Source organism: Onychostoma macrolepis, chromosome 16, assembly GCF_012432095.1.
Source record: "Onychostoma macrolepis isolate SWU-2019 chromosome 16, ASM1243209v1, whole genome shotgun sequence".
NCBI classification, from domain to species: Eukaryota; Metazoa; Chordata; class Actinopteri; order Cypriniformes; family Cyprinidae; genus Onychostoma; species Onychostoma macrolepis.
In genome coordinates, this window is record NC_081170.1 from 17,422,484 (window position 1) to 17,440,563 (window position 18,080).

Sequence of the window (18,080 nt, forward strand, 5' to 3'; positions counted from 1 at the left end):
AACAAGTCTTTTCAGTAAATATGTGAATTTAAAGTAATGATGTTCTAATTCAGTGTTTTAACTGATCATATCATATGCTCAACAGAAACACAGATACTGTAGAATATGCAGATAAACATGAACATCATAACATACATACAGATTCAATATTCATTAGGCTACCTTCTTTATAGATTTCCTAGTAACCTAGACTTGATAGATTTCCAGTGAGCAGTTAGAACCCAGATTCTAATGGTTTGAATCTAAAAAAGGGGCATCTATCACTATAGATTAATTCGTATATACAAACTACTATAGTAATTATATAATGACTAAGTCACTCTATGAATTGCATCATAATTCAGTCTATTAGCCTACAATTGTTACGTTATAATTTACTGGCAAAGTTTAGCAACCATGACAGTAATAGAAAAGACAGAGACATGATAGATACGTCAGAAGTGTCAGTCTGTCACCTCTGTACCATTTGTGAGTGACACATCTGGAAATGTTTTGCATTGTTTTTGGACAGTTCTGTTCCACACACACACGGTAGGTAGACGGTACATGATACATGACTGTAGGTACAGAATGTGGGTATAAAGAAATTAGGAATGTAGTCACATGATTCATATCCCGGAAATACACTGCTGTCGATGGGGGAAAATGGCGTTATGAGCAGCAGCCAGACTGTAAGAGAAGTGGGGCAGTAAAGTCAACAGACAACAATCATTAACCCGCGGTTCTCGGTTTACCAAATGACAGAAACGCCCAACCTTACATTAATCATAAATGTGTATTAATACTGTTGCACACTCGATTATGTAAGGGCGCTCCAGATGGACAAAGACAGACTCGCAGTGAGTACATGCCAAAATAAACACAAGGAAGTAGCCTTAAAAGGGGCGTGTAATGTGTTTCATGGCTTGAAGAAATAGCTTACCAAAGGCAACAAAAACGCAGACGGAAGCATTTTATTGGCGTACCTGTATTTAACAGCACAGCGATACGGATCGATGGAAATGTTTTGTTATTTAGTACGATGTATCGCTTGATATCATACGCTTAACGCTTGTATCGTATCTTGTTACGCGTACCTAAAGGTGTCATTTTCTCATGATGCGATTTATTCTATGACCCCCGGTATCCTCTTGCTTTAAGACTATATTTATTTACTTTCATCCAGTGCAAAGAAATGTGCATATGCAGCAATGTGACATATTTAAACATGATATTATATATTCTTTTATCTTATATCAAATTAAATTACAGTATGTACAACTGATATTTATTTAATATGAATATTATTTAATGCAGGCTGGTCCATGCTCATGGCTGGATATGCATAATTTTATTGGTGACCTTATGGCTGCAAATGCTTCAGTCACTGGTCATCCACTGAGAGAGCAACATACTGAGACACCGAGTTCTGCGTGGCTCAGAGTCTCTCATCCTCCCCAGTCTACCCCATCCAGACAGAGCCAGGTAAAAAGTGCTGTTCGGTTTGGTCTGCAGGAAAGGGAAAGGGATCCCAGAGATCATGAAAGCCATGGTGAGTAAATATTACAATAGACTGTAAGGGTACTGTGTTATAAATACACTTTGTCATGCAAAAGGATTGAAAAACATGCAGAATTGATTGATTCTGAGTAACAGCTCCAATTCTTTTAGTACTTCAGAGGCATTTACTTATTGCATTAACTGGTCTCAGCAGTCTGTTGCTAAATTATGAGATAATTTTAGCTTTCAACAGAACAGAGATACAGCAAATAAAAATACATTTAATACATATTAAAGTACATTAATAAATTAGTATTGCTGCAAAAGTTGAGTTCATAGGCTTTCTAATGCAGATCAGACACTCTGTATGCAATCTAGTCATGTGTCCTAACTATATATTAAGGAAGAGATAATAATATGAACCATCAGGTTATTATCACAAAATAAACCCAGACAGGGTGATAAGAACCTGAGTATTTGATAGGAAACATAGATTTTAAGGAAATAGATGAGCAGTCAGTTATAGAGTAACAACAGTCATTATTTAGAAATATTTGATAACTGAACCCAGCTAAATTTACATTTACATTTAGTCATTTAGCAGATGCTTTTATCCAAAGCGACTTACAAATGAGGACAATGGAAGCAATCAAAATCAACAAAAGAACAATAATATGTAAGTGCTATGAAAAGTCTCAGTTAGCCTAATGCAGTACACATAGCTTTTTGTTGTTGTTGTTAGATTAGATAGAATAGAAAAAGAATAGAGAAAGCAAGTGTTAGAAGCATTTTTAAAAGAAAACAAGCAGTTAGAAAACAGTGCAATTCTTAAAGGGTAAAGTGTTTTTTTTTTTTTTTTTATAAAAAAAACAAAAAAAATAGATAAAATAGAATTAAAATAGGGAGTGCTAGAGTTAGAGGGTCAAATAAAGATGGAAGTGAGGTGTTTTTAGCTGTTTCTTGAAGATGGCTGAGGACTCAGCTGCTCTGAATTGGGCAGGTCATTTCACCAGGAGGAAACAGTTAATGTAAAAGTCTGTGAAAAAAATGTAAAATCTAAATAGAATGTAATGTAAAAGTTAAATAAAATCAAATATACCAGAGAGCCTTATAATAAATAAAAATACTAAAATCATTTTAATAATATTTTTAATCAATTTTCATAAAATGCCACTTAATGTGACAGTTCACAATATGTATCTTTAAGTACTTGTTATATGAACAACCAGTGCACATACTGAAGTACATGTTCTTCTGAATAACAACCGGTTCTTGGTTTCCAACCCTGCCAGGAAATAGTTTAATATTAATTTTTATCATACTTTTTACTCACTGCTTCATTGATTTATATCTTTTGTAGCTCAGCATCATGCCTGCACATGTCCTGGCTGCCCTCTTTCCTCATCTCCTTCTAGTTCCTCAATCCACACCTTAAAACCCAGAACCAGCCCAGCCTCACAGATCCAACCACCATCGTCCCCACAATCCACCCCACCACAGCAGACCAAAGAGCCCAGCGCTGGCCCTGTCGGCCTAGGCTTGTGTCTAGGTTTGGGACTCTCTCTGGAAGAGGAAAACACAGAGCCCAGCAGCACATCTGCTCATCCCCAACAAGAGGACAAAGGCACTAGCACCCACAGCCCAGTCCCTCAGGCAAATCCCGAGTCCCCACCAGTTCAGGCCTTTCCGTGTCTGTGCCACCGTGGGTTTCAAACCTGTAGCCAACTTCTACGCCAACAAAAGGACTCAGAGGCACACATTGCCCACCACCACTATCATCACCACCACCATCACTGCCCGCTCACCACCTGCACGTCATGTACGCTCCCGTCCTTCCCTTGCCTGTCCTGCCAGCGCACCTTCCCCACCTGCGCCCAGCTCCTGCGTCATCAGCAGGGCCACGCGCAACAGGAGGGCTTGCAGCAGCTCCCATGCATGCACTGCAATGCCTCTTTCCCCCGGCCGTCGCAACTGCTGCAGCACCAGCGAACCCAGCATGCGTCCAAAGCCGGCGGCTTCCTGTGCGCCGAGTGTGGCCGTGCATTCAACTCGCACAGCAATCTGCGCATCCACCTCAACGTACACACAGGCGCCCGTCCATACAGTTGCTCCGACTGCGGCAAGAGCTTTAGCCAGTCCGGGGCACTTAAGATTCACCGCCGAATTCACACCGGAGAAAGACCGTACACCTGCTCTTATTGCGGAAGGGGTTTCCTCACTTAGCTGGGGTGAGAGCGCATCAGCGAATTCACACGGGGGAGAAACCGTACCGCTGCAGTCAGTGTGGGAAGTGCTTTACTCAGTCCGGGGCTCTGAAGATCCACACTCGCATCCACACTGGCGAGAGGCCTTTCGTGTGCGGCCTCTGTGGGAAGAGCTTTTCAAACCGTTCCGGTATTCGCTTTCATCACCGCACGGTTCATGGGATTGTGACGGAGCCCAACTCTGTGGGAAGGCCTAGTCTGACTGCCTCTGTGTCATCCTCTGTTGCCGACTTCCAGAGTATTCAAGCCTCCAGTCTCAACCAGATCCATCTTCAGGAAATGGAGGAGAGGAGTCCGCCCAGTAAAGAGCAGTTAAGAGGGGATGGGGACAAAGAGGCCCTTCCGTATGCCTGTGAGGACTGCGGTCAGCGTTTTCCAGACGCTCCGTCTAGAAACAGACACCAGACATTGCAACACTACTCTAAGGAAGAGAGAGAAAAGGAAGAGAGAAGCTCTGACAAAACTTTAGATTAGACAAAAACAACAAACATTTCTGACTCCATGTATTTCAAAAGAGAGGGAAGATTAAAGCAGCTTTAATATGTAATGTATTAAGGCAGATGTTGAGCCCCTTTGAAGCTTGCTGATATTATCACACTGTTAAGTCATGAAATAAGAAATATTGTTTGTGACAACTGAGAATGCTATCTCATTTATATCACACATTTAAGCTAAACTTGCCATGTACACAGTCTGGACACCAGTATATTAATGATTTATAAAGAATGAATCACTGTCTAGCCATCTGAGATTTCGGTATGAGATAAAGGTTAAGATCATGATTTTTTTGTTAGTATTACAGCACACTTTGAGTGTGCTGAATATTACCACCATTTGTTTTTTGCTTTGGCATCTGATAGAGCGTTTGGACCCGGAAATGGTGGCGTGTGACGTCAGACCTAACATTCTCGTTTTGGTCATGTAAGATTCTTTTGCCTGTGATTTGTGCCTCTAAAAACAAAATTGGGACAACTTGTATTGTGAAACTGCACCTTAAACTTTAAATAAGCAGTTTTGCCTATCAGTATTAAGGTATTTGTGCATATTCGTTACCAAACCTGCACTAGTTTTTCCACCATCGGGTCCAAAGGTTACCAGAAAGAAAGAGAAGAAGGCTCTGTTTCCAAAGTTCATGTCTCCATGTCACCAAAGTCATTCTACCAGCATGCTTCTCCTGGCCTGAGGACGGTTAGCTAGATGTGCCAATAAACCCAAAAATGGAATGGTTTGTATTTGTACTTTGTACTTAATGCGACTTGTACCGCAACTGGTATTGCTTACAACCATGCAGCCTGATAGTGGAAAAGTGCTTTATTTTACATTTTAACAGTTTGTACGTATGTATGTGAAAGTATTTTGCAGGTTTGCAAGTTGTTTTTAAGCTTATTATATTTCATTTTAGTTTAACAACCTTCTAATGCTGTTTTGATAATGAACTGGATTATTAAGAAAAGGTGCTGATTGGAAGGCAGCAAGGTGGTTCAGAGAGCAGCATTGTCACCTCACAGCATGAAGGGCCCCAGTTTGAGCCCGGGGCCTTTCTGTGGAGTTTGCATGTTCTCCTGTGCTGCTGTGAGATTCCTCTTGGTGCTCTGATTTCCACCACAAATCCAAAGACGTGCAAGAAGCTAAATTGTCTGAAGGTGTGAATGTGTGTCTGTGTGGTGGAATGGCCATCTGTCTGGGGTGTTTCCAAAGCCTGTGGCCCAAGATGTTGGGATAGGCCCTAGTATCCCCACAACCCTATAGAGGATAAGTGGTTTGGAGAATGGTTGAATGGTTGTGATTGCTTTCTTAGGGTAAATGCAAGGTTTTAAGCCTGAAATTGACAGCACAGTTTTCTGCTGAAGTAGCAGTGCCTTTCTTAATGGGACTCTTGAAAAGCACATGCAAAATAAGACAAAAACTTTAGATTTCTAAACTTTAGTCATTAAGATTATTTGTCACACATGCGAGTGTGGTTGTAGAATTAATGCAGATTTAAATTAAACAACGCTCTTACTGTATTTAAAGTCAATTCAGCTTGTTGTGTGGGGATAAATACTATGACATTATTAGCATATTTGATGTACCTGCCAGGTGTTGCTTACTGTATTTGTGGCATCTGCAGGGACTGACAGTACACAAGACTGCATGGAGTAAGGGGATGCCATTTTTACAACTGGCCAAAGGTTTGTTGTTAAAGATATCTGCAAGTACCTCTGTATTATTACTTAGAATTAAAGTTTGGAAAAACTGTCAGGGCAAATCGTCCATTATTTTTGTGTCCATTTTGTATCTTTAGCATTACACTGTTGATATGTGAATCCTTCTTATGCGGTATTGCAAATGTTGTTGGCCAGTTATAGCAATCAATGACCTCTCAACCCTGAGCATCAGCAGATACTTTTTGTACATCTGTCAGTTTAGCTCATGTCTACAATATATATCTATTGTGTACACATGTATCAGCAGAAATAAATGTTGATGTACCTTATTTGAAGTTTACATGTTAAGAGTTTAAAAAGTTCAACTTTGTGACCGAAGCGATACCAATCTGGTTTAATTATGTATTATGTTTTGTTGATCAATTTTGTAATTTTGTAACTGTAACATTTGTGATCCTGATCCATTTCAGACCAGAATCCTTGAACCATGTCTTGGGGTTACATATTCTCAATATGAGACATGACACTTTGTCTACAACAAACAAACAAGTAGCCTCCTACAGATATTTTTCAAAACTACAAATAGGCAGCATTTCCTGAAGAATTCACCTTTGCTGAGTCACCTACAGTCACCTGTGACTGTCTGAAATTACTGTAAGGTCAATGAACTTTAGACTAGGGAATTTCCATTGCTCCCTAGCTACTGTTCTGCCCTCTTCAAATTTCCAAGGCTATGTATTATTTAATGGCATATTATTAAGTACATTCTAACCAGCATGTTTATTATTTCTCTTCGCTCCAGTGACCTGGGTCATGTGTTTTTTTTTTTTTTTTTGGCTGGTAAGAGAAGATAATATTCTCTCCAGATCTGTTTACACGCATGTAAAGTGTTTCTTTTTCTTTTTACATTTTTGAAATGTATTAGCCTAACATGACCTTTTGCTGTTCCAAATAACTTTTGCACTGGTTTGCATATATATATAAATTATATGCAAACTATCAAATGTCTATATCGACAACTCAATAAAATAAGACTATAAAGTAAAAAAAATGATATAGGCCTAGTCTCTCAGGAACATCATACCCAGCAGCTGCTGTAATGACCCCGCATTGAGTTTGTTTTGAAATGAAAGAATGGTAAGGTAAAAGGACTTTAAAAATGACTTTAAGGATGTCATAACAAATTAGGTAGGCTACAATAAACAGTTTTAAATGTATGGAAGATTTCAAACTTTTTTCAGTACCTAAATGTAGCCTGTCGTAAAATAGTCTTTTTAGAATGGGAATAGCGGTTTCTGAGGATGTAACCGCAACATTGGCAAATTGAAGTAGTTTCACATATCAGACGTTTGTCATACAAAAACGAAACAAAATTTTAACGTCCTGATAGGTGCCAGGCTAAACCGCATGCATTTTCAAGTAAACTCACAACTTCTGAACATATATTATGCTAGATACAAGTGACGCATACGCTTATTTGGATGAGGAGTTAGATATGTTTTGATATCACGGCTTAAGATAGCGTTGTCTCTAAGTATTTTATTTTATTTTTGTTTGGTAATATGACAGAACAAATATAAAACTAACAAATTCATTTGTAACATTATATTAGTGCATGGTTGTAGCTTTGTAATAAATACAAAAGAAACAATAGCGCGGTATGTCTCGCAAGCTCCACCTTCTTTCGCGCTCATAAATTGTGTTTACAAACTTTCATTTCGGCAGAAGTTTCTCTGAAACACAGAAGTCAAGATCCTTCAAAATGAAAGGCTATATTTTCATCACAGTTCTGGCGTTCAACTTTCTCCAAAGATCCTCAGGTATATAACATTTTGCTTGTCTTCGCAAAACCATTATTTTTACTGCCTTTCACTGTTTCAACCTAGAATCAATGTTATAAACCAAACGCAATCTGTCAGTATATCTATAAAAACAAAATACCTAGAGCAGAGCTACAAGATGTTAGAATTTTACAAAGTTTTTATTATTTTTAATTTATTGTAGCCTATTATTTCTCACTTATTCTTGTATAGCTGACTGACGTTTAAACTAAAGCTTGGATACCTTTGCACAAACGAAAATGTATATAAACGTTCAGAATTGCACATCTCAAAATTTAATTAGTCTGAACTACCAACAGTTTACATCTTCAGGGGGAATCCAGGGAATCTATGCAGTTAGATGAAAAAGAAAGGCTTCCTGTTTGTCATAACGAAATAGTTATAAAGGTTAGATAACATTTGAAGGAAATAGTTTTTGTTCAAAAGCACGTTCAACTTTGCTTGACAATAAGAATGGTTTCTTTAACATAGCACATGAGACTTTAAGACGAAAAAAATATACCTGCATTTCTGTATTAACACAATGCCTCACCTTAGTTTTACAACAGTGCACAGCACACAGCATGCATTGCCCTCTCATCTTTCTGTTGTTGTCATGGTTGGTGTGCAAACAAATTATACAGACCAGGAAGTTTAGAAAGAAGAATATTACAGTTACATAAGCTGATTTGTCAGACCAGAGTGACATTGAAACTGCTTCCACATTAAATACTAAACAAATTCTGTTGAGTATCCCATTTGGATGCAATTGCATTATTCTATTAAAAAAGCAAATTCAATACTATGTTTTACTATTCTTCTGTATTGTTTTACTGCTCTTCAGCTTCTTTGGAGGTAAACGGTCCAACTGAGCCGATTCTGGAAGGGCAAGATGTGACATTGGAGTGTGTGGATACAGAATCCCAGTTGAACATGAGCACAGTGCACTTTGAGAGGTTCTCCAAGGTAAGGTCACTAACACACAATGACAAGGAAATCTCTGGTACACAATGTGCTTTGACGTGCATTTGTCTGTAAATGTCAAGAAAACAGCAGATTGAAACTGAATGACACCTTGTTTCTCATGAGAAATGAGAAGGGTTTAGGTTATTGTTGCTGTCTGTGCACGTCCTCTGCAGTGCTGCAGATCTGATTACTGCATAAACAGAAAGCAAGAGATCTAAAATTACAAACCTATCTGTCAGGGACGCTAACTCTCAAATATCCACACAACTGCTCTCATGATTTTGTAAACAGTCTTATAGGGAAATGGCAAATAAAGAACAATAACATTATTTTGAATTTATTTGTCTGGAGATCAAGACTGCAACTGGTATTTAAACAGCAGGAGGCAGTGTGTTTTAGTGAGCTTCCGAGAGCTGTTATTCTGGGTTTAATTAGTATCTGGCAGTGAGGGGCCTTTGGAGGATTCACAGCATCTGCTGCTTCTGTCAGTGCAGAGTCTGTTTGTCACCTTTTCCAGCTATCTAAACGCATTCGAGCAAAACAGGTTTTCCATACTAGCAATCACAAAGACAGATGCTTTGTTTTGCAATCTCTCATTAACCTGTGTTAGTGAGACCCAAGTGCCAATGCCCCGAATAGTCTTCTTCCTCCTAGTGAAACATACTTTATCAAATTTGGCAAGTGTTCCTTACATCGGCAAGATGTTTTAACCCATAAAGCCTAAGCCATTATATTTGCTAACCAAATTTTTATCAACCTGATCAAAAGTTGATGGAAAAACCTGATATACACATTCTACAACATTCCTTCTGTCATGTGAATGATATTTTAGTTTTTAAACAAGTAAAAGGCATTTTGGTATCATTTAAAAAAAAACGTCCCCCTTCTGGTCAGGATGCAAGCCTATCTTTTTTGCTGTGAAATCATTACTGATTTTTTTTTTTTTTTAATTACCACCTACTGGACTGAAACAGCTTAGCTTTATATAATCATCCATACATATATTGTTTAGAAAGATATATTGAAATGTGACTATAAAATATGATGCATCAGGCTTTTGAGGAACGTTTATGTGTATATCTCTAAATTGGCATTGCATTGCATTAAATGTTTTGCAATAACCACAATAAAAATACAGAGCATTGTTTATAAAACTAAACACTTGAATATCATCTTACTAAAGCATATATATAGGACATACAGGGTAAAAACTGACATTTATATGCATTTTATCTAAGTAGTATGTTATACTGTTCATAGATCATATTGATTTACAAGCTATCAGTATTTACTTTTATACAGAACTTGATATAACTTTTGGCCAAATCAAATTTGATACTTAACAAAAAACAAATAGATTTCAAACTATTATTTTATATGTAAGGCTTTATATGGTTAAGGAAGATCTTTAAGGTAGAACAAGCAATCAAAATAAACAAGTTCCCCCAAAATGAAAATGTTAAAATCTGCTATAAAAATAGATATTTTGAAGAATTAAGTTTTTGTGCCCCAAAAAAAAAAAAAAAAAATCACCACTAAAGTAGTCAAAGTAAATCACTTGCTGTTAATTATTAAGTTGAAGTGAAATGAGTATCATGGAGCTACTGGAGTGAAATATTGCTTTCTTTTTCTTCCCAACAGTACATGAAGAGGTGGTACCGGCTCGAGTCAGATCAGGCGTATTTCTACCGCCGGTGTTTTCTGTATGACGTGGATGTGAGAAGGGAGGAAGGCAGACTGCTCCTCTTCATCGCCAGTATCCAGTCCTGGTCTGAGGGTCCATACCGCTGTGTCACTGAGGACAGTTCTGCAGCAGACAACTCCTCCCAACCCCTCACCATCCCCATACACTGTGAGTAAGAGACACCAAGGGCAGCATGAAAAGTAGGCCTACTAACGCTCTGCGATGCAAATCTCCACTGATTGATATATACATAAATTGATCCATATGTGTCTAGATTGTCCAGAAGCTTCAATCTGTCCATCGTTGAATGTGAGGCAAGTTGCATCTGACATTTTGTTGCAAGGAAGTTTTATATTTGGGATTTAAAGATTAGAGGACAAATAAAACTCTTTATCTCCCAAGATGACAAAATCTATATTGGTATTGATTGGGGGCTTTACAGTGGCCAGAGATGATTTGACAGTGGTGATTTATTGGAAAAACTAAGTGGAAAAAACAGATGGATCGATACAGAAATGTTCAGTATGAATAATCAGATGGAGACAAGATGATCCATGCTCACATTGTATTATTACAGCGAACCTGGACTTAATATACTATAATCATTTATGATAATCCATCAGTGTCACCAACAAGTAACGCTTTAAAAGTTTGCCGTTTTTTTAAATAGTCTTTTAAAAAGATTTTTTTATGTTTTTGAAAGAAGTCTCTTATGCTCACCAATGCTGCATTTATTTATCTATTTATTTAGCAAAACTTAAGTAAAAAGACATTAAATTTACAATTTAAAATAACCTCTTCCTATTTTAATAGATTTTATTACATTTATTTAGCCATTACTCCAGTCTCTAGTGTCACATGATCCTTCAGAAATCATTCTAATATACTGATTTGGAAAGATTTGTCTATCATTATCAAATGTAAAAAAAACAACAACAACAACAAAAAAAACTGATACAGTTTTTCCCCCCAGAATTCTTTGGATTTAATAAATAGAAAGTTCATAAGAACATTTATTTGATCTAAATCTATTTAGAAGCCTTTACTCTCACGTTAGATTAATTTAATGCACCATTTCTGAATAAAAGTATTAATTTCTTTCAAAAAGTCTTACTGACTGATGACGTTTATACATGTGTATTTTATGAATACATAAAAAATGTGTTTATAGTATATCTTGTATAATATTAAATATATATTGTACATATGTTATTTTTTTGAGCAATGAAAACTCAGAATTTCTATGCCCTACTTCCTTGTTTTTACGCTATGCAAATGTATCCTGGAGCAGAGCTGTTTTGACTAATCCGTCTTATCCTCAAATGCTCTCTCTTTTTCCTCTCACAGATATGCGGGAGGTGGCTGTGCACAGGGCTGGTTTGGGATACTTAACACGTTATTTCAACTCGGTGCAGGACTTGAAAATACGCTTAGGAGATGATGTGGAGCTGGAATGTTCTACTTCAGCTTCTGAGGCACCTGAGTACTTCTGGGCTAAAGAGGTGACAGATTTCATATCTAATGCTCTTGCTGCTCTTTTTGCTTCATTTTTTTACTTCTTTCAGTTTTTTAAACATGATGCATTACTCTGTCTACTGCAAATCTGCTGTATTGGGATTGCAGTTGCCTGTTTTCATGTAAGTTTCTCAAACATTTGAGAGAAAGACCTGGAGGCCAGCTTGTTGTTGAAGTGAAAATAAGCTTATTCACTCAGGTCTAGGGAAAAGGTTGTGAAAGTTGTCAACTCGTTTAGTCAGAACAGGAAAGGTGCTAAGCCTGGAACAGTGTATGGTTGATCTATACTAAACAGTCTCTAGTGGTCTAGTCCAGTCTACACTCCTCTAATCAATTCTGATTCTGATTCTTTTTTTATATGTGTGCCTTGTGCAACCAGGGTCCAAAATTGCAGCCAAATGTGAGCAAAAGTTGGCTTCAGTGAGGAAATAAAACTCATCATGGGCCAGTTACTTCTTAGTGGCTAGTTATTTAATGTAATGGTTAAAGTAGAAATTTAAGTTTAAGCAGAATGTGAGCACGATAATCGTACAATCAGTGATATAACTCACACATGTGATTCAAATCAAAGGAATAAGCCACATGAGTCTTAACAGATGTTCGCTAAAGAAAACATCTGTCGCGACTCAAGCATCTTCCACCTCAGTGGAGAATTTGCCAACATTTGTTTATCTAGGAAGTCTAGAAATTTATTTCACCATGTGGCAACACGTGAAATATTTATCATATTGAGGCACCAAAATGAATATATTTTAAGGAACAAAATCTTGACATGCAGTTTCAAGGAGACTGAAGTATATTTCTATATTATGCAATATCGGTTTTGCCATTGCTATAGGCACAAAAATACTTTTGAATTACTATAATATAATATAACGAATGAAAATCATTTCAGGGACAGTATCAAATGTTTTCTTGTAAGGCTGGTTTTGATCTCTATTCACTTGCTATAGACTGGTGAGAAAAATTGTTCATTTTGGACCTGTGAGTAACCGTGGATGTAACATACATGTAACAAGCATGTGCATACTTGTTTCTCAGATCAAAAAAATTCCCTCCAAATGTCATGGTGTGGGTGATCGATGACCAAAGAGTTTCATAAGATGGAAGTGCAGAATTACTCATTCCTGTTATTTGGATGTCTATAAGTCTGTCCTCCACCACATGTCATGAATGTGCAGTGTCATTCTCTGACAGTTCACGTACATACTTTCGTTTACTCAATTTGGTTTCAAATATGCACTTTGGATTTTTATGAACAATTTCTTATAAAGAGTAAACCAGAAAAGCCAGCTTCCCTTAAATGACAGAGCACGGTCTGACATATAGCAGCTACCTGTTTACTGTGCTGTGTCTGCACTCCAGCAGAGGAAACAGGAAGACATTTGGAGCTAACAGATTAGCTTAAACAATGGTACTTTGGCCAGAACTTTGGCTTGACTGGGAATCCTCTTAATTCACTTTCATTTAAATTGAAATGGACTTTGTTGGCAGGCTGCAGAAGTTCCTTTAGTGCCAAAAGCATTTGTACGGTTATGATGTGCTCTGAGTGGATTTTGCACAGGCGTTTGTTTCCTTGAATTGTACCGTGCTGTTTTATTTTTGCTTCATTACTCTCTTATGCTCACTATCATTATTTATTGTAACTGGTGCAGGGATTCCTAGGAAACTTTTAGTAGATTTTGTTTTTTCTTTTCATTTCTGTTGAGTTTTTATTTAAAAAGTATACAGAAGTGGGAATTCACCTTCTTACATGCTTCCCTTCTTAAGAATTAAACATTCCGGCTTATCTTTCTTACGTCAGGTCTCATGGAGTTCCTGCTTTGCTTTTCATTTCTCAATAACTTCTTCCCTGTCTGTTTTCTATCAAGGGAGAGGACTGGCTTTTGCCCTCCAATAAGCTGAAGTTGAAGAAGGTGAGGGAACAGGATGGAGGAAGATTCACCTGTTCGGCTCAGTCTCCTACTGTGCGTTCCCTCATGAAGAAACGTACAATCAGCATCACTGTTCTACCAGGTCAGAACAGCAAAAAGGGGTTGACAGTGTGCAGCTTATAGTAAACAACTTGAGTTGATTTGTTTATGTACAGTAGGTGTATATGATTTAAATGTTTCATTTGGCACTATCGGCACTATTTATCCAATATTCAGTTTAAATGATCTGAATACAACAGGAAGACATTTGGAGCCAATGGATTCGCTTAAACAGTGGTGCTTTGGGCATATGTAAGCCTGTGGAAGACAATAATATTGACCCTGTGACCCCATTTAACTTCCATAATATGACATATTCCTTAATGAGACAGGATAGCCACTTTTCTTTATGTCAGGATAATAATATCTGACTGCCATTCAGTTAGAACTGAGCAGTATAGCTTTAAAAAATTACATAAAGTTCATTTTATTGGTAGAGCACTTTTCACAATCCATGTTGTTTTAAAGCAGCTTTACAGATAATTGTGCCTAACTATGCCCTAATGTTTTACAATAACGCAATACTTTTCTGCATTTTGAAAGTAGAGATATTTAGTAATTTGTTCTGAAATAAGAGATTTTTTTTTAAGTCAGAAGAAACAAAATTTATATAAACCACTGTTAAGTATATTCAAAGTGTAAAAATTCAAGCCATGGAATCAAATTGATGAGTCATTCAAGTTACTACATTTTGATTTGATTTGAAGACTATGTAGTTAGCAATTATTTTATTTGCACTAACACGAACTGATAAATCACAATAAGAACTTGATGTAAATAAGGTTGAATTTGATTTAATGCTGATAATTACCTCACCTGCCCAAGATTGTGAAAATAATACCAAAGTGTTGATCAAGTTAAAATGGTTTAATTAGTTTTTTAGTTGTTTTTTTGTGTTTGTAAACCTTTAAAGTCAGTTTGACAGATAATGATTGTCTCTGTCTTATAGAGGATGCAGCATGGTATGAGACAACCACCGGTCACATTTTTCTCATGGTATCTGGAGCAGTTTTGGTCCTTCTGGTGGTTGTGATATCCATGACCACTTACCTCTGCCGCCGAGCCAGACAGAGGAAGAGCAAGGGACCCATGTAAGTACTTCAAACCACCCTAGTCGTGTTGTCTAGAAATTATTTACAGTATGTGGGAGTTTGACCTTCGGCCCTCTTCCATCATGTGGAGTGGAGTCTGTGTATTACTGTGAGCATCAGCAGATGCTCCTGCATCTTCTCACTCCCTCAAAGCTGTCCAGGCAGGCTAGTCTATGTGCAAATAACTCTCACTAACCACGTTCTCTCTCAGGCCCAAATCTTTTCTTATTCTGCCCGATAAAACACTCACTCTGTCGTATTTCCTTCTCTCGTCCTTTCAGTGATGACCGCTCCCAGAAGAAACCCATCTACAGAGCCAGCGTGGAGTCCCTGCCCTCCACCGCCTCTGACAAGCAGCCGCTGGTGTAAAGAGTGAGACTGATGGAGGACTGGAGAGGAGAGGAGCGAAAAGAAGACGAGAAAAAAAATTAGGGTGTATTGGGTATTCACAGTGGAAGAGAGTTAATGAGAGTTTTGCTCATGGATTTTGTTATGCTCTTGGGTCTTCATTCAGATATATAATTAGGAGACTGTCTATGCAGGGAATCGAAAAAGTATACAAAGACGGGACAAATGATGGCTTTACTGTGTGTCCTTTCCAGTGTGGATGGCAGCAGTGCTCTTCAACAAAAGGTGTGCAATTTTCTCTGTATTGATTCAACAACCCTGCAAAATTGAGAAATGCTGAAAAGATGTTTTTGTGAGGTGACATTGAACGCTTCATTCTTCCCACCAGCCTTGGGTTGGCTTATTTCTTCAAACTGATTAGCATTTCTTTGTAGGAAAACTGCCATCTGTACGATCATTTAGTCAGATGTAGAAATTTTAGGGGTATTGCTTTACATAAGTATATAATGTTCTGCTTCACATGAAAATACAGTAGATAAGATCCAAACTAACACTGAACCAATTTCTCTAGAAGCACTTTGAAACTGTAGCACTTTTTTACACAAGTTTGATTTTCCATATCTTTGAATTTAAAGCTATTAAAATAATTTTACAACATAATCACCCTCCAGTGTTGTTACTGATCTAATTAAGATAGACATTCATGTATGCCAAACTTTGAAGAAATCTCAAGAGAGTTCATCTCTATGTAAATGGCATTTCCACTGTTTATAAAAAGCATTTTCCATTTCATAATTCTGAGGTATTAAAAAAATACCTGTGATATCTCAGTCAAGAGTTCTATTACATAATACACATCCCTGATTAGCTAGTTGACTTATTGGCCATTACAATATACAATTAAGCAATATCACATGTGCATGACTGCTTTTGTCCCGAGTGGACTATCATGTGATTTGTATATTGTTTTTATACAACAGCTCAACAAACAAGAAGTTCATATTGAGTAACATATTGCCAGCTACTTTGTCTACTTTCCAAAAAATGAATAGTCTCAGTAAATGATTCAGTGATTGTAATGTCACTTGACAATCAAATTCAAGGACAGGAATCATTAATACCGCCATAGCACTGCGCATACTGTATGAAATAATACTACATTTTTATTCTGGACCTGTGTTTCACCTTGGTCTCTAAGTGTGTGGTAACTATGCTCCTGTCCAATCTAATAATAAAGGTAAGAACTAGAAATGTGTCAGAAAACTCTTTGAATACAAAAGAAAAGGAGAACAAATCCATACCTAAAAAGGCCTCGAGGCAGTCCAGAGGTATTTTTTCAGAATGTGACACATCTCATCTTTACATGCTGCCACAAACTTAACATGGTTTGACATTTTCACAAACAACATGAGCTGGAATTGCCTGCACTATATTCAATCACCACATAACCACAACTGTTTCTTAATTTTACCCTCCAATGCTTTAACCTTAGCAGTTAATCACTGTAAACACTATCATAGCTACTCATTTCATTTCTTCTGTCTGCTTTATTAGTGTTTCATTTTGTGTGGTTTTATTACCAGTGTGCGGCTGACCAGAGGCCACCATTAATAACTGTGTTTTGCTTGCCTTAACAATGACAGTTCATTAATGAAGGTACATGCCATGGAATACAACAATATTATTACACAAATTATTCAATATCTCTCTTCCTCTCCAGTGCTTATTCATAAAGTCCTTGAACAAGTGGATATATTAGCATGGCGAGTTCTTTGGAGTACAAACATTTGAAATGGCTACGGACCTAAAAAAAAATCCCATTTTTAAATTTCGCTTTCTCTTGGGGCTCTTCAAAGTAAATGGCCTGCAGCAGGAAAAGCTCCAAGGGGTCACGCATTTCACATTTAGATCATCTAGATAATGGACTTTCATAAAAGAGAGGTCTGAATAATAAAAGCTCTAAATGTCCACGGAGTTTTTCAGAGCTGTAGGACAAACCCTACACCTCTAATTCACAGAAAACCCATTTCCCCCACCATTGTTTACTCAGGAAGGATCCCAAACATCAAAAACTGCTAATTTGCTGCATAAATATTCTATTTCAAAATGCCATGAGTTGCAATTTAGAATTAGAAATACTGATGTGTTAAAATTATTTTTCATGTCTTGAGGTTCTCACCTACTAGGTACTTGTCAACAGTCATGGTTATTTTCTCATTTAAATGGCTTGCAGTTTCCTTTGTATACATGTTTCCGTTTTCAAATTATTTATGCTCTGACCAAAGAAGTCCAAAAGGTTTGATGTGTGCTGGCCAATTATAAACTACTCTGGCAACCATGCAGCGCTACACGTGGAAAGAATGAAAGCAAACAAATGTTTTGGATCCAGCACAGGGACTTTCTGGCTGTTGATTTCTAGCTTGTCTGTGACCATAATCTTCTAGAAGTGTTTCTTACGATTTACTATAATTGGACAAAGGAGCAAAATCTATAATAGGCAACGGCAAAAACAAAGCGTGATTTGGAGCAGCCAGTAGGCCTATTGTTTTTCTTCTTCAGTTTGCTGCTATTGCATAATTTAACATCTGAGATTTCTTCTACCAGAAACACGTGGTCGTGTTAAAATGAATGTAATTTGTATCTGACTCTCAAAGCTTGTATTTCAGATAATATAATGAAGGTTAGTTGTCACACAGATTAGTCTAGCGGTGGGTTAGCAGCATGTTGATTTCAAACATCGTGTTCCAAAATAAAATTATTATTTTTTTCATTCTAAGAGGCAAATTTGACTAA

General features: G+C 37.3%; 2 protein-coding genes across 2 annotated transcripts; both read left to right on the forward strand.

The window, feature by feature from the left end:
• Positions 1–236: 236 nt before the first annotated feature.
• Positions 237–6,219, forward strand: si:ch211-79k12.2 (uncharacterized protein LOC568844 homolog). Its single transcript, XM_058747219.1, is given in 4 exon segments — positions 237–839; positions 1,297–1,531; positions 2,840–3,682; positions 3,685–6,219. Coding segments are annotated over 4 exon segments (1,632 nt in total). The 5' UTR covers positions 237–818; the 3' UTR covers positions 4,218–6,219.
• A 790-nt stretch (positions 6,220–7,009) lies between these two features.
• si:ch211-79k12.1 (uncharacterized protein LOC568891 homolog) lies at positions 7,010–15,947 on the forward strand. Its single transcript, XM_058747220.1, has 8 exons — positions 7,010–7,032; positions 7,616–7,710; positions 8,555–8,676; positions 10,318–10,528; positions 11,708–11,862; positions 13,747–13,891; positions 14,798–14,939; positions 15,221–15,947. The coding sequence occupies exons 1-8, from the start codon at positions 7,025–7,027 to the stop codon at positions 15,306–15,308; spliced, it is 966 nt and encodes a 321-aa protein (XP_058603203.1). The 5' UTR covers positions 7,010–7,024; the 3' UTR covers positions 15,309–15,947.
• Positions 15,948–18,080: the final 2,133 nt, after the last annotated feature.

What these genes read in the sequence shown, in the direction of transcription:
- si:ch211-79k12.1 (XM_058747220.1), top strand. An exon ending in ACTTTGAGAGGTTCTCCAAG is followed by an intron (nt 8,677 to 10,317) that starts GTAAGGTCACTA and finishes TCTTCCCAACAG; the next exon opens with TACATGAAGAGGTGGTACCG. An exon ending in CCTCACCATCCCCATACACT is followed by an intron (nt 10,529 to 11,707) that starts GTGAGTAAGAGA and finishes TTCCTCTCACAG; the next exon opens with ATATGCGGGAGGTGGCTGTG.